Source organism: Schistocerca gregaria, chromosome 2 (assembly GCF_023897955.1).
Source record: "Schistocerca gregaria isolate iqSchGreg1 chromosome 2, iqSchGreg1.2, whole genome shotgun sequence".
NCBI classification, from domain to species: Eukaryota; Metazoa; Arthropoda; class Insecta; order Orthoptera; family Acrididae; genus Schistocerca; species Schistocerca gregaria.
In genome coordinates, this window is record NC_064921.1 from 781,721,849 (window position 1) to 781,737,834 (window position 15,986).

The window sequence follows — 15,986 nt, forward strand, 5'->3', positions numbered from 1 at the left end:
TTTGGGATTGGAATTATTATATTCTTCTTGAAGTCTGAGGGTATTTCGCCTGTCTCATACATCTTGCTCACCAGCTGGTAGAGTTTTGTCAGGACTGGTTGTCCCAAGGCCGTCAGTAGTTCTAATGGAATGTTGTCTACTCCGGGGGCCTTGTTACGACTCAGGTCTTTCAGTGCTCTGTCAAACTCTTCACGCAGTATCGTATCTCCCATTTCGTCTTCATCTACATCCTCTTCCATTTCCATAATATTGTCCTCAAGTACATCGCCCTTGTATAAACCTTCTATATACTCCTTCCACCTTTCTGCCTTCCCTTCTTTGCTTAGAACTGGGCTGCCATCTGAGCTCTTGATATTCATACACGTGGTTCTCCTCTCTCCAAAGATCTCTTTAATTTTCCTGTAGGCAGTATCTATCTTACCCCTAGTGAGATAAGCTTCTACATCCTTACATTTGTCCTCTAGCCATCCCTGTTTAGCCATTTTGCACTTCCTGTCGATCTCATTTTTGAGACGTTTGTATTCCTTTTTGCCTGCTTCATTTACTGCATTTTTATATTTTCTCCTTTCATCAATTAATTTCAATATTTCTTCTGTTACCCAAGGATTTCTAGCAGCCCTCGTCTTTGTACCTACTTTATCCTCTGCTGCCTTCACTACTACATCCCTCAGAGCTACCCATTCTTCTTCTACTGTATTTCTTTCCCCTATTCCTGTCAATTGTTCCCTTATGCTCTCCCTGAAACTCTGTACAACCTCTTGTTCTTTCAGTTTATCCAGGTCCCATCTCCTTAATTTCCCACATTTTTGCAGTTTCTTCAGTTTTAATCTACAGGTCATAACCAATAGATTGTGGTCAGAGTCCACATCTGCCCCTGGAAATGTCTTACAACTTAAAACCTGGTTCCTAAATCTCTGTCTTACCATTACATAATCTATCTGATACCTTTTAGTATCTCCAGGGTTCTTCCACGTATACAACCTTCTTTCATGATTCTTAAACCAAGTGTTAGCTATGATTAAGTTGTGCTCTGTGCAAAATTCTACTAGGCGGCTTCCTCTTTCATTTCTTAGCCCCAATCCATATTCACCTACTATGTTTCCTTCTCTCCCTTTTCCTACACTCGAATTCCAGTCACCCATTACTATTAAATTTTCGTCTCCCTTCACTATCTGAATAATTTCTTTTATTTCATCGTACATTTCTTCAATTTCTTCATCATCTGCAGAGCTAGTTGGCATATAAACTTGTACTACTGTAGTAGGTGTGGGCTTCGTATCTATCTTGGCCACAATAATGCGTTCACTATGCTGTTTGTAGTAGCTTACCCGCATTCCTATTTTCCTATTCATTATTAAACCTACTCCTGCATTACCCCTATTTGATTTTGTGTTTATAACCCTGTAGTCATCTGACCAGAAGTCTTGTTCCTCCTGCCACCGAACTTCACTAATTCCCACTATATCTAACTTTAACCTATCCATTTCCCTTTTTAAATTTTCTAACCTACCTGCCCGATTAAGGGATCTGACATTCCACGCTCCAATCCGTAGAATGCCAGTTTTCTTTCTCCTGATAACGACATCCTCCTGAGTAGTCCCCGCCCGGAGATCCGAATGGGGGACTATTTTACCTCCGGAATATTTTACCCAAGAGGATGCCATCATCATTTCATCATACAGTAAAGCTGCATGTCCTCGGGAAAAATTACGGCTGTAGTTTCCCCTTGCTTTCAGCCGTTCGCAGTACCAGCACAGCAAGGCCGTTTTGGTTAATGTTGCAAGGCCAGATCAGTCAATCATCCAGACTGTTGCCCCTGCAACTACTGAAAAGGCTGCTGCCCCTCTTCAGGAACCACACGTTTGTCTGGCCTCTCAACAGATACCCCTCCGTTGTGGTTGCACCTACGGTACGGCCATCTGTATCGCTGAGGCACGCAAGCCTCCCCACCAACGGCAAGGTCCATGGTTCAGGGGGGGAGGTTCTGTAATAACTGTAAAATGTGCTGAGAGCATTTTATGTATTATGTATTTAGCGAATTCCAGTGACCTGAAAAGTAAGTGCACTAGCTTGAGAGACAGATGAGTAAGGCCCAGACCAAACCTGCATAGTGGATTGACGACCATTAGTCTATAAACCAGTCTGCCAGAATGTGGTTTTTAAAGGTTCTTTTAAGCAAATGCTAGGATGATGCCAAATCTCTCCCTCAGAAAATATACTGACAGATGGCTGTGGCAGCTAAAATGCATCTGAAAATAAAGTTAAAATAAAAATATTTTCCTAATAATGGCAATAGTGGAATGTGGAATAAATGCCACAAAACAGAGAGCATATAGTGAATCAAAGAGTATGGGTACAAACAAACGTTTTCTTGGCACATCACATAGCCTCCTCCCTCAAGAGTAGTGCCAAGGGGGCCACTCAGCTTAATGTCAACATTTGACAAATTGATCACCATCAACTGTGTCACATGTCTCACTTCATTAGACACTACAGAGACCTTTGGTATTTAAATTAGGACATTGGCACAAAGTCTGGCAATCCAGAACTTTACATCACCACTTCTCCTCATCGGCCAAATACTGGCTTACTCCAAGGTTGAGCTCCACTGCACAAGCATGCATTAGTGACTGCCACGGAGACAGGTACAAAGTCATGTTGTGTAACGAAGAATGGATACCTTCTGATAACGAGTTTTGTGGCTCACACTGGTAATGCTACAAATAATTATTTAAAGTGACTAGTGATTGTACATCCTCATAAATAATTTAGCATATTACATTTCACTTTAAAGCAATTTTGACTGTAATATAACGTTGAGAAGATTTCTCTTTAGTGAAAATATTGTTAAGAAGTTTGGCAGTTTACAAAGGTGAGAGCTGTACCTCTTGGGTTGTGGAACTACAGCATTCAACTACCCACTACCAACAGTGGAGCATGGAAATGAATGGGAGAGTGAGAGTGGGAGTGGGAGAGTGAGTGAGTGTGTGTGTGTGTGTGTGTGTGAGTAAGGAGTGAGGGAGTGTGTCTGTGTGAGTGAGGGAGTGTGTGTGTGTGTGTGTGTGTGTGTGTGTGTGTGTGAGTGAGGGAGTGTGTGGGAGTGAGGGAGTGAGGGAGTGTGTGTGAGTGAGGGAGTGTGTGGGAGTGAGGGAGTGAGGGAGTGTGTGGGAGTGAGGGAGTGTGTGGGAGTGAGGGAGTGAGGGAGTGTGTGGGAGTGAGGGAGTGTGTGGGAGTGAGGGAGTGTGTGGGAGTGAGGGAGTGAGGGAGTGTGTGGGAGTGAGGGAGTGAGGGAGTGTGTGGGAGTGAGGGAGTGAGGTAGTGTGTGGGAGTGAGGGAGTGAGGGAGTGTGTGGGAGTGAGGGAGTGAGGGAGTGTGTGGGAGTGAGGGAGTGTGTGGGAGTGAGGGAGTGTGTGGGAGTGAGGGAGTGAGGGAGTGTGTGTGTGTGTGTGGGAGTGAGGGAGTGTGTGTGTGTGTGTGTGGGAGTGAGGGAGTGTGTGTGTGTGTGTGTGGGAGTGAGGGAGTGTGTGTGTGTGTGTGTGTGTGTGGGAGTGAGGGAGTGTGTGTGTGGGAGTGAGGGAGTGAGGGAGTGTGTGTGTGGGAGTGAGGGAGTGAGGGAGTGTGTGTGTGGGAGTGAGGGAGTGAGGGAGTGTGTGTGTGGGAGTGAGGGAGTGAGGGAGTGTGTGTGTGTGGGAGTGAGGGAGTGAGGGAGTGTGTGTGTGTGGGAGTGAGGGAGTGTGTGTGTGTGTGTGGGAGTGAGGGAGTGTGTGTGTGTGTGTGGGAGTGAGGGAGTGTGTGTGTGTGTGTGTGGGAGTGAGGGAGTGTGTGTGTGTGTGTGTGTGGGAGTGAGGGAGTGTGTGTGTGTGTGTGTGGGAGTGAGGGAGTGTGTGTGTGTGTGTGTGGGAGTGAGGGAGTGTGTGTGTGTGTGTGTGTGTGTGTGGGAGTGAGGGAGTGTGTGTGTGTGTGTGTGTGGGAGTGAGGGAGTGTGTGTGTGTGTGTGTGTGGGAGTGAGGGAGTGTGTGTGTGTGTGCGTGGGAGTGAGGGAGTGTGTGTGTGTGTGCGTGGGAGTGAGGGAGTGTGTGTGTGTGTGTGTGTGTGTGTGTGTGTGTGTGTGTGTGTGTGTGTGTGCGTGGGAGTGAGGAGTGAGTGTGTGTGTGTGTGTGTGTGTGTGTGTGTGTGTGTGTGTGTGTGTGTGTGTGGGAGTGAGGAGTGAGGGAGTGTGTGTGTGTTCGTGGGAGTGAGGAGTGAGGGAGTGTGTGTGTAGGAGTGAGGAGTGAGGGGTGAGGGAGTGTGTGTGTGGGAGTGAGGAGTGAGAGGGGAGCATCAATTACATGAGACCATGTGGAGAAGTACGCTGATGTTTCTTTTGCACCTGTACAGAGGGTATGAAAATAAGTTAACCCCAACAGATATTAGGAGGAAGTTGCTATGGCACGAATTAAAAAGTTAGAACAGTGTAATACTTCAAGAACCACAAATGTTGAAAGCATATTTGTAAGTAGAGGAACAATTTTGAAAAACCTTTACACTGACATTAAAAGGTGGGGAGAGGGAGGTGGACAAAAATGGACAAACAAAGCAGGTCAGCAAATGGATTAGTGATTACTGGGAAAAGGAGACTCAAATCTTATTTATCTTATGTGGTCAATTTATTACACAGACTGAAGCAATACAAATTCTCAAGTATGTGTTCAAAAATGAAAATTGCCACCTTTATGCCTAAGGAACACTGAAAATCGTGAAATACTCGCAAAGTATTTTGATTAGCTTCCTAATTCTCCAGAACCAACCCACAGGCTGCAACTGCCAAACACTCATGAAACTTTAAAAGATTTATCTCTGATTACCAAAGAAACTGAAATAGTAATCATATAGTAAAAACAATACAAGTTAGTGGAGAAAACTATTACAGTGAAACTTTTGAAATGGTCTGCCAAAAATAAAAAATGAGCCAAAATTAATCTTTGGGGAAATAAGGAAAACAGAAAAAACCTCAGGAGAATGGAAGATGATATTACTACACACACTAAGAAATGAAGGCAATGAAAGGCAATGAAACTTGACATTAACAACTACAGAGGAATTCCTTTGCTTCCAGCTACATGCAGAACATATAACAAAATTTTACTAAATGGAGTAGATGCTACACTTTACAGTCATTTAGTTGAATATCAATGTGGTTTTAGAGAGAAGATCATGTTCTTAACAAATATTTAATCTGAAGACAATGATTTACCACTGATTATTGAATTCAAGAGACAGTTAAAAAAAAAACCTTTGATTCCATTGACAGACAAACTAAAGATAAAATAATCTAAGAATTTTATGTAAAGTCTGAATTAGCTAATCTAATTCACGAAACATTTATGGACAGATTAACGTTAAATTTATGTGAAAAATATCTCATCCCTCTGAGGTACTTATGAACAGAGGTGTATGGGAAGGTGATGGCCTATCCCTAACTCTTTAATTGTGTTCTAGAAAAAACAGAATTTGGAATAAAAAATTGAATGAAAGTAAGATTTCACCAGTAAGGTTGGTAAGAGGAATCAACAATACTGGAATAAACTAACTCACATTTGCAGATGAGTTCACTATACTTTCCGAAAATGTGATACCTACTGTAACACAAATTAACTCTTTGAAGAAATAATAGCCTGTGGATATTGCTTAAGAATTTTTGCTGAAAAACAAATGTTTTACAGACATTAAAAATGCATTGAAATTTCTGGAAACAGATATTGGTTAAATTGAAAGGGTACAAAATTTCAATATCTTGGGGAGATAACACGAGAAAATTGATTGGAAAAAGCTCCAATAAATTTACAAATTCAAAAATAAGGCATTACTTCACAGCAGTGAAGCAAATGTCAAGCATTAATCCAAAATTTACACATATTAGAAATACTAGAAAGGCAAATCTTCAGGAAAATATTAGCCCATGAAAAACTATGGAAGACTGGAAATTGTGTAGTACTTATGGTATTTATCAAAATATAGAAACCATATCGGAAGTAATGAGGAAAACAAGACTTTTTTGAATATTTACACTGAATACAAAATGGTAAGGTAACCAAAAATATCTTAAATTATTTGTGGAGTAAGAAAACAACAACAAGCAGGGTCCATGAAGTATTGAAAGATTTAGAAGGAAATAACATAAAAGCTTAAACAACTGACAGAACCATTCAGGCAAAAGTATTCTATACAAAAAGAATTCATGGTAAGAGAAGTAAGAATCTGAAGAAGAAAACTGGTCTGAAGTGGTTAGATGACAGGAAGAAAAAAAAAAGAACAGATGAAAAAGTGCTAGAAGGAAAGAAGAGAAAAATGAACTGAAATTGTCATGTGGTGCTTGGTTACACAACTGACAAGAAATAAATAAATTCGTAAGTCGTAAAATCAGCAATTACCACTTGTGTCTCTTAAGCCAACAAAAGAATGAGAAACATGTATTTTCACAACAAGCCAAGACAGTCCTCACAATTTATATGACTAATGAGAAAAATCAAACTGAATATAGATTGAAATTTTATTTAAACTTCAATCTTTCTTCAGTTTAGGGTAGTGAATTTAATGAAGCTACCTTCTATATTTTGAACTATACGGCTTTTTGTAATGTATTTCATGTCAATTTCAAAGAATGTATGAATGTCAGTTTCACAACTCCTATTACATACAATCTGTATCTAAAGGACAATACAATTAGCACAGACACAACATGTAGCTGGTCCCTGAAGAGTGTCAATGCACCACCCATCATTCATCTGCAAATGAGTGGTAGCCGTACTACTTATTTCTTTACCATGTCACACAGCTGTGACAAAGTCAAACACAGCTTAAATACATTTCTTCTGTGTCTTCTTCTCTTTACTTGCTTTATTTTTTATTTTATTTTCTCTTTGTGTCACAGGTTATAATACATTCCATTTACAAGAACATGAAGTGAAACTGACAGTGGTAATGTTTTTTGGGTAAACCTCAGTACATCAAAAGGACAGGGTAATGGGAAACAGAGTTGTGTGTTTATCATAAGGAACTTATATCCATGACAAGCAGACCTTGCAGACTAGCCTTTTTTGATTTCCATCATATTCACAGAATCTGAGGTCACTGTCTGGGCACCAACTTCCTATTGCAGAGCAACAAAATGTAAAACATTTCCATGATTTTACAATATTCACTGGTAGCTGAGTGTGTAATGTGTGTGTTTTTCAAGCAAAGTCTCTGGTCTGAGTCTCATTACTAGCAACTTTTCTATATTTTGTTTATATGCTGTATTTACAGTAAAGTGGAAATATAAATGAACAAATACTGAATCAAAATTTTAATAAAAATAAATTATTATTTTGAATCACTAATAACATGAAAATTTAAGTACCAACAAGAAAATATTTTGTACAGACAATAAAAGTGCCTTATTGCTAAACAAAAAAATTTAAATACATCAATAATGCAGTTCAACTTCTGGAAACAAGAAACAGTATTTCATTTTGTAAGGGATGTTTCTAATTGTGTAATGGATTTTAATACTGAAATTTTCATGCAATTACTAATTTAAAGAGACATCTTTTTATGAAAGAATATGACTAAGTATTTGTTAATAAACATTTCCACTTCACAATAAACACAGAACTTAAATAAAAGTAAAAAATGTTACCATATAAAATGTGTTGACAATTCACATTATACAACATTCCTTCAGACACGCATACTTCATGATGATGCACACTCATTAAATACATTGTATTATGAAATTTGATCTAAAATTTTAAATTTAAATCTTGTTCAGCTGTATTATTTATCAGTGATGGGTGAAAATTTGTGCCGGACTGTACACATTACAATTTTCAGAGGTACAAACATTATATTATGCGATTGTCTCAGAGATCATTTGAATCAAACACAAAATGTGAATATCTACAAGGTTTTCTTTGTTAAATTTATGTAAAGCATAGTATCTATAACTTTGAAAATTGTAACTCGTCAGTTATTAAGTGTGAAGTTTTTGCAAAGTATATATGAGGGCTGAAACTTAAATAGTGGCAACTATTTACTCATAACCAATATAAAAGAGTTACATGTTTGTACCTGATATTGCCCTTCAAAGTAGTCACCAGCATTGTGTAGAACCTGTTGCCAGCGATGTGGAAGGTGGCGTATACTGCTAGCAGAGCCTGTTCTGTTGATGGCGTGAATGGAGCAGTCTAAAGTTATGGCGATTCTCATGTTCACTGTGACGGCGTTATCCTAACGCATTACATTCCTCAACTGCAGACCATCAATTGACAGTATTACAGTTCATTTTTGGAGCACCTACGACCAGCTTGGCAAAAGAAGCGGTGACACTTTCTGCACAATCCACCCATCATTTTGCACAACAATGCGCGGGTGTATACAGTGCAAGCTTTGGCTGCTCTGTTCAGTCATAGGGACTGGGAAGTACTGTACCATTCACCATACTCCTCAGACTTAAGCCCTTGTGACTTATTTTATTCTGAGGATGAAGCAACCACTTCGTGACATTTGCTTCAGAACTGTTCCAGAGATTAGACAGGCAGCAGACCGCTCCTTTCGCACGATCAACAGAACAGGCTCTGCTAACAGTATACTATGCCTTCCACATTGCTGGCAATGGGTTCCACACAACTCTGGTGACTACTCTGAAGGTCAGTAACAGATGCAAACATGTAACTCTTTTTGTATTGGTTGTGAATAAATAGTTGCCACTATTTAAGTTCCAACCCTCAATTACTGTAATTGTGCTAATGCACAACATGGTAGTATACATTATGTTGAGAGACCCTCATGACAGTTATGTATGTTTTACATTTGGTTGTGTTTTATTTTATGAAAATTAATTTTTGATCCATTGATGTATATTGTGTAAGTATTACAGTTTCAAAAACCTGTAACTGCCCTCATTTTCTATGTTGCCTGTATATATTTTACATTCATCTCTGTTTTGCACTTCACAGTTTTCTTCTGTGAAGATGATAGTTTTAACTGAAACCCATACAGAATAAATATGTAAGTATACAGCTGATGATGGAAATAAGTGTTTTTAAAAACACTTAACAGCAAGAGACAGCCACTTAAGAACAGTTTTAAGAATAATTATTATGAACAAAGTCTAGTGTTGATAAAAGATAACATACTCCAGATACTGTATCACTCAAGTATAATATTTTGAAATACATACAGCATACAGTGCTCATACCAATTATCCCGTAACAAGTTGTATTGAAAGTTATTTAGGGCCTACCATTAACTCCACAGTGACTGTTTCACCGATTCTCGTCTTACCTTGTAAGCCTAACTGTCTAATTGCTCAGCATGGTCAAGCGAATCCAGAGTATCGTTGGAGCTCGAGTGCGTTAGATCACTCAACTCGTCCAAGTGCTTCTGCCGTTTGCGTACATTCCAGTGCAGACATTCCGCTAGAGAATCAAACCAATCGGAGATCTGATCCTGAGCACATATTGAAGGCACAGGGTAGATAGAGGTTGTCACTCGAAGGCTAAATAGGAGAGACAACAGCACATAAAAAACTGGAAAATAAAGTAAAAACATTTCAAAATAAAAAATTTTAACTACTAGTAACGCCATTCTAAACCTGCAATGAGTCTGAGTTTTACATTATTTTGTTTCTTCTTAATAGCAGGACTTAACTCTTTCTTCTCCCAAAAGTAACACACACACACACACACACACACACACACACACACACACACACACACACACACACACACACACACACACACACACACACAGAAGTTTCGATGCACAGGCTCTTTACACACACACACACACACACACACACACACACACACACACACACAGAAGTTTCAATGCACAGGCTCTTTAAATGTATGTTCCTGACGGAGGAGCGATTTTAAAATCTCTACCTTTTAACTCAACTGTCTCCCCTCCCACACAAAATGTCTTCAAGGGTGTTTATGGCCTGCTCTTTATATTACTGGTTACAATATACCAACGAAAACAATAAATTATTGACAAAATTATTTAACTCGACAGATAAAAAATCTACCTACCAAGCAGTGGCAGAACACACATATAAAAGACTGTTGTAACTAGCAAGCTTTCAGAGCCAGGGGCTCCTCCTTGAGGCAGAAGGGTTGAATAGGAAGGAAGAAGGGTGAAGAAAAAGGGCTGGAGAGGTCTAGGAAAGTGGTAAATTTTGGTAAAGTCACCCAGAACCACAGTTCAGGGGAGATTTTCTGTATGGGATGACAGGGAAAGACTCCCACCAGCCTAGGTTAGAAAGCAGATTTCCCAGGCCATCACATCCAATCCTGGTACTGCTGATCCCTCCACAAAACAGGTTCAGAGCACACCACTGGTGACTCAGTGTTATCCTGGTCTGGAACGTGTTTATCAGGTACTGCAACAGGGCCATTATTTCCTAAAATCATGCCCTGAAATGAGATCCATTCTGTCTGAAATTTTGCCCACCACACATAGAATTGCTTTCTGTCACCGTCCCAATTTCCGTGATATTCTTGTCAGACCCTATGCTCCTTCTGCACCCATCTCCCTACCCTCTGGCTCCTACCCCTGCGACTGTTCCAAATGCAAGACTTGCCCTATGTGGCCTCCTACCACCACCTATAATAAGGCCTGTAACTGGTAAAACATACACTATCAAAGGGAGAGCCACCTGTGAAACAACACGTCATACCAGCCATTATCTATACACTGTTCAGCCTTCTACATCAGCATGACCACCACCAAATTCTCAATTATGATGAATAGGCATAGGCAGAGCGTGTCTACAGGCAACATACAATATCCTTTGCAGAGCATGCTCTACAACATGACGTTCATGACATCGGTGCCTGTTTCATCACAAGCGCCATCTGCATTCTCCCCCAGACACCAATTTCTCAGAACTCCGCAGGTGGGAACTAGCACAACATGTCCTTGGTTCTTGCCACGCACCTGGCCTTAATTTACATTAGTTTCTTCTGTCTCAGCAATTCTTCACTGTAACTATTCTCTGCTTCACTTCGTTTTAGTTTTCTACACATATTTCATTGTCTTACCTGTCTATTTTTCACTGCCCACCCCCTTCCCATCTCTGTAAAGTACAATGCACTTAGCTTTTCACTGTTATTTACTCATGCATGATGAGTAAGCTATAATCTGCATAATACCGTGTCTGCCATCTTTAAGCTCTCAGGTTTTCAAATCTCGTCCGATGCAGTCCCACATCAATCAGTCTTCTTTCTCATCCCATATGGTAAGTCTCCACTGACCCACAGTTCTGGGCGACACCTGAAATCTACCCCTTTTCCTAGATCTCTGCATTCCTTTCCCTTCGCCCTTCCTTCCCCTTCAACCCTTCTGCCTGAACAAGGAGCCACTGGCTTGCCAATTACAATTGCCTTTTATGTGTATGTTCTGCCATTGCTTGGAAAGGAGATTTTTTATCTGTCCAATTAAATAATTTGATTACAATATACACACTTTATAACACGATTTTTCTTCATTTCTTCCTATTACTGTCAGTTGATTGCCTTCTTTTTGTATTAGGACACCAAAAGATTGGTTTCTCAAGTGCTAATCCACCTAATGAAGCAGGAGGTAAAGCCAGACAACAAAAATGTCAGATAGGCCAGCATTATATACATGCTCTCTTCTGACTCCAGCTATACCATACATTCAAACATCCTTTTTTATACCAAACCCAATTTAATATCTTTTCTGACTTCTTACATAATACATGCTAGTTACTAGAGTTTGTTATGAACACACTGCACCCATCAAAAATTATTGCAAGAAACATAAAATGATCTGCATAGTAAAGGCAGTAAAGTATGACTATTTTATTATGCATATATGAAAAGCCAGGCCTAATACAGATGATGAAATTTACAGGTTTGAGGTCGTTTGAAGAAAGGCCTTCAGTAGATTACTTTTCCTCTCTTTTAGCTATCTTCCCTCCACTTACGCAAACAGAAGATATCAACTGACTGCTTCCTCCTGCTCATCAATGTACAGCAGTACTGCTTCAATTTTCTTGAACCTTCTGAATGTTGGATGAGATTTGTGTCATTTAATTTCACCACCTCCTCTTGTGTTACTTCCTCCTGCATCACAATTTCCATTGCACTGCTGTCAGTTATTTCACCAACTTCATCATTTGCCAACCATTCTGTGATGCCCTCTGCATCTTCACAGTTTCGTTCATTTTTAGTGACGATACCATCATTTTAATCTTTGACTTCAGTTTCACACATGGATTCAAAGTCAAAATGTCCACCTTCATGGTGTAAAAGATTCTTCCAAGACCTTACAAGTGATATGTTCAAAACTTCTTCCCACACTTTGCCTAACCACCTTGTGACATCTTGTAAGTTAATCCTTTCCAGAATGGTTACACTGTCTTCATTATCATCAGTCACTGATAACAACAAACTGAGAACGTGCTAGCAATACTACTACTATAGCAATTCAAGGATGCCCGGCCCATCAATGACAAAAGCAGTTGCATTTGGTGGTAAAAATAATGCATTAGCCACTGGCAAGTTTTGAAGGCATGTTGTTATGAAGCAGCAGACGTTATTTCAGTAAACCATTCTCTTTCAACTATTTCTCTACAGCTGGTATGAATTCGTACTGGAATTAGGTTTTAAAAATCTCTTAATACATTCGAGCTTTCTTTTGACGAGTGTAATGCTGAGGCAGTGATTCTTAGTTTTTGAAAGCTCTAGGGTTCGACGATTTCCCTATTATTTTAAGCCTAAGTTCAAGGTTTCCATTTCATTTCTCCTAGCCAATATTGTAACTTGTTCCTCGTATTTCTTGTAACCAGGTGCCATAGTTTCCTTTTTTGTAGGGAACCTCTTAATTTAAATCATTCTCATCACAACTGTACAACTGTTCACCAGAAATTCTATCGTTATCAATTGAGTTCGGAACATAGTCTTTAAACAATGGCACAGCCTCCTTGTCAATGGAGGAAGTCTTTCAACTGCTGGTAATCTGGCGAATACTGAATCTTTCTTTCCTCCTGTCCAACCATCCATCACTGACAATAAATTTTGAATCTTCTACTATTTGCCACTGAAATTGCAATGCTTTTTTCCTGCAATACTGAACCAGTAATGAACAAACCTTTTCCTCTTTAAATGTTCATGCCATAAAAATAAAATTTATTCAATTTCTTTATGCGTACCTTTCAACTTGGTGTACCTTACTTTTATTTCACTTCCACTAGCTTGAGAAGCACACCACATTTCAATTCCTGCTGGATTTTTTCTTCCAGTCTCCAACTGTATTTTTTCCTACCCTTAATTCCAAAGCAACAGCTTTGGGTGCTATCCCAGAATCCAGTCGCTTTACAGTACATAGTTTCTGATCCATAGTCACTGCAAGGTTTTTCTTCATTTATCACAGAAATTTGGACTCTTTAATTAAAACAAAAAGGATTGCAAAAATCAACAGTTTAAAACACACACACACACACACACACACACACACACACACACACACACACACACACACACACACACAAAACATCTTGTATGCAACTGAAGAAACAAAGATCACATTGTTGCCAAAAGCACTGCTACCTACGTGTGTTAATTGTTGTTTGTGAACACTGGAAGAGAGCTAAGTATCGTTTGTAGAAGAGTGGTTCCAGTAATTTATTAAGTGTTAACAATACAGTATGTACTTTATAATTCTTTTGTGTTTCTAGCACAGATGATCCAAAAAACATTTTGAGAGGACACACAGAATTTTAGTTTGATAAATCTTTGAAAAGTACAGCACATACAATAAATTAATCTTCAATTATCACAGTTATGTATTATTAAGATGTTAGTTACATAGGCCGTATAGTACGGAGGCCAGATAGTCTAGAGTCTACAGCAAAAAAAAATTAAGAACAGTATTTTTTTTCTGGGGTAAGGGTTCTCTCCCTCCCATCTACAGTAGTTTATTTTCTTTCTACTTCAATTTTCTGCATCTTTGTGATAATTTAAATCTATTCTTTGCACACAAGGACCCAGATAAAATGTAACAGTGACTGCATAAAAAGTTGTGCACAACTAGTCCCAATAAACAAAATTGTTAATGGTTTCAGTATGAAGCTGTTCACATACAAATACAGAGGGGTCCAAAAAATGTATCCACTGTTTAAAAGTCCCTAACTTGCGAACTAATTGACAGAGTTGTCTTATTTTTGGTGAAAGTGTAGCTTAAAGTCCAACTTAAAGATATCACCATAGGTGTTCGAAATGGTCGCAATTAACATCCACACACAAACAATGCCGCCGAAGTGCAGCACGAACTACTAACTGCAACGTGTTCAGTTGGCTATTTGCACATGAATGTACAATGGATTCTCGAAGTTCGTACAATGTGCATGGCTTTTGTCGATAAATGACGTCCTTTAGTGTTCCCCACAGGTAAAAGTCCAGAGGAGTTAGGTCTGGGGAACATGGTGGATATTCCACAGCACCTCTATGGCCTATCCATCTTTCTGGTAGATTTTCATCGAGAAATGCCCTAACACGATTTTGGTAGTGGGCTGGAGCACCATCATCTTGAAAGTGAACTCTTCCATCTCCATACAAGTCTCGGATGGCAGGTAAAATGGATGTCTGAAGCTTCTGAAGGTACATCTCACTGGTAACGGTGCTATCAAAGAAGGATGGCCCAATCAAGCCCCGTTAAGACAACCCATTCCTGGCAAATTCACGGCTTCGTCTACATGGACGTTCAGATTTTCGGCGACCCAGTAGATGCACATGTGGCGATTTACTATACCATTGAGTTTGAACTGTGCCTTGTGGCAGCCATGTTTACTCGAGTAACTAGGTGCAACTAAGAACAAAACTCTGACTATATGGCGACTGTCATCTGACAAAACAAAACAATGCAACACAATGCTCGTGTGGCGATTGCCGGAACTACAAACTATTACACTACCAAAGATTAGACAACTCCCTCAATTAGTTTGTCAGTTATGGACTTTTAAACAGTGAAATTAAATGAAATGATTGTATGGCATTCTTGGCCGGGAGGCCCCATGCGGGGAAGTTCAGCCGCAGTATTGCTAGTCCATTTTAGTTGACACCACTTCGGCAATTTGTGAGTCAATGATGGTGAAGAACACACAACACCCAGTCATCACAAGGCAGAGAAAATCCCTGACCCCGCCGGGAACCGAACCGAACCCGGGAACCCGTGTGCAGGAAGCAAGAACGTGACCACAAGCTGCAGACTTTAAACAGTGGATACATTTTTTTTAGACCACTCTGTAGAATTCTTTTCCTTTAGAATAGACTTCTTATTCTCCTTCTGTTTAATAGAACGAGTCAAACTGAATTAAATTAAATTAAAACTAGTGTTATCTTGCAGTGAGCAGTTCCACGATTTAAGCACATAAATAATATGTAATGGTGATATTAGTTTTCTAGCAACACAAGACTGGACTTTTAATTTCACACTGTCACAGTGATGTTATTTTTGAAAGAAGCAGTAGTAGTAGTAGTAGTAGTAGTAGTAGTAGCAGCAGCAGCACCAGCAGCAGCATACTAGTTCTAGTCAACATGCCTACTAAGTTTCAAAAATGTTACAGATACTAGCATTGAATAACATGCGCGCACGCACGCACACACACACACACAAACCTGCAAGCAGTAACAAGTACTTCGGAGTTCATGCTGTTAAATAGTAATGAAAAGAACAAATGATCATGCAATTTATACCAATTTTATATCATTATGTCCGAACGTATGAATACAGCAGCCCCAAATCCACAAAAACTAATATTCCACTTTTCTTTAGCAAATTTTCATATCACAACTAATTTAATTCTGTGACATGTATCTGCTCTGTTGTGAATGGGAGGTACTTCCTGTTGCTGATAAATTACACATGCATGGAATTTTAGTTGAGTGAAGTGTGTTTCCTAACTACACATACTAATAACCACATTAAACATATTAACCTAC

General features: G+C 39.5%; 1 protein-coding gene across 18 annotated transcripts in view; it reads right to left on the bottom strand.

Moving 5' to 3' along the window:
- LOC126335033 (NAD kinase-like) overlaps positions 1 to 15,986 on the bottom strand; it is a 904,299-nt gene that overhangs the window by 12,035 nt on the left and 876,278 nt on the right. For all 18 annotated transcript variants that reach the window (XM_049997888.1, XM_049997887.1, XM_049997883.1 and 15 more), the window contains one exon: positions 9,304 to 9,517. In XM_049997888.1, coding sequence (XP_049853845.1) covers positions 9,313 to 9,517 — 205 coding nt within the window. In that variant the 3' untranslated portion in view covers positions 9,304 to 9,312. The remainder of the gene's footprint in view (positions 1 to 9,303; positions 9,518 to 15,986) is intronic.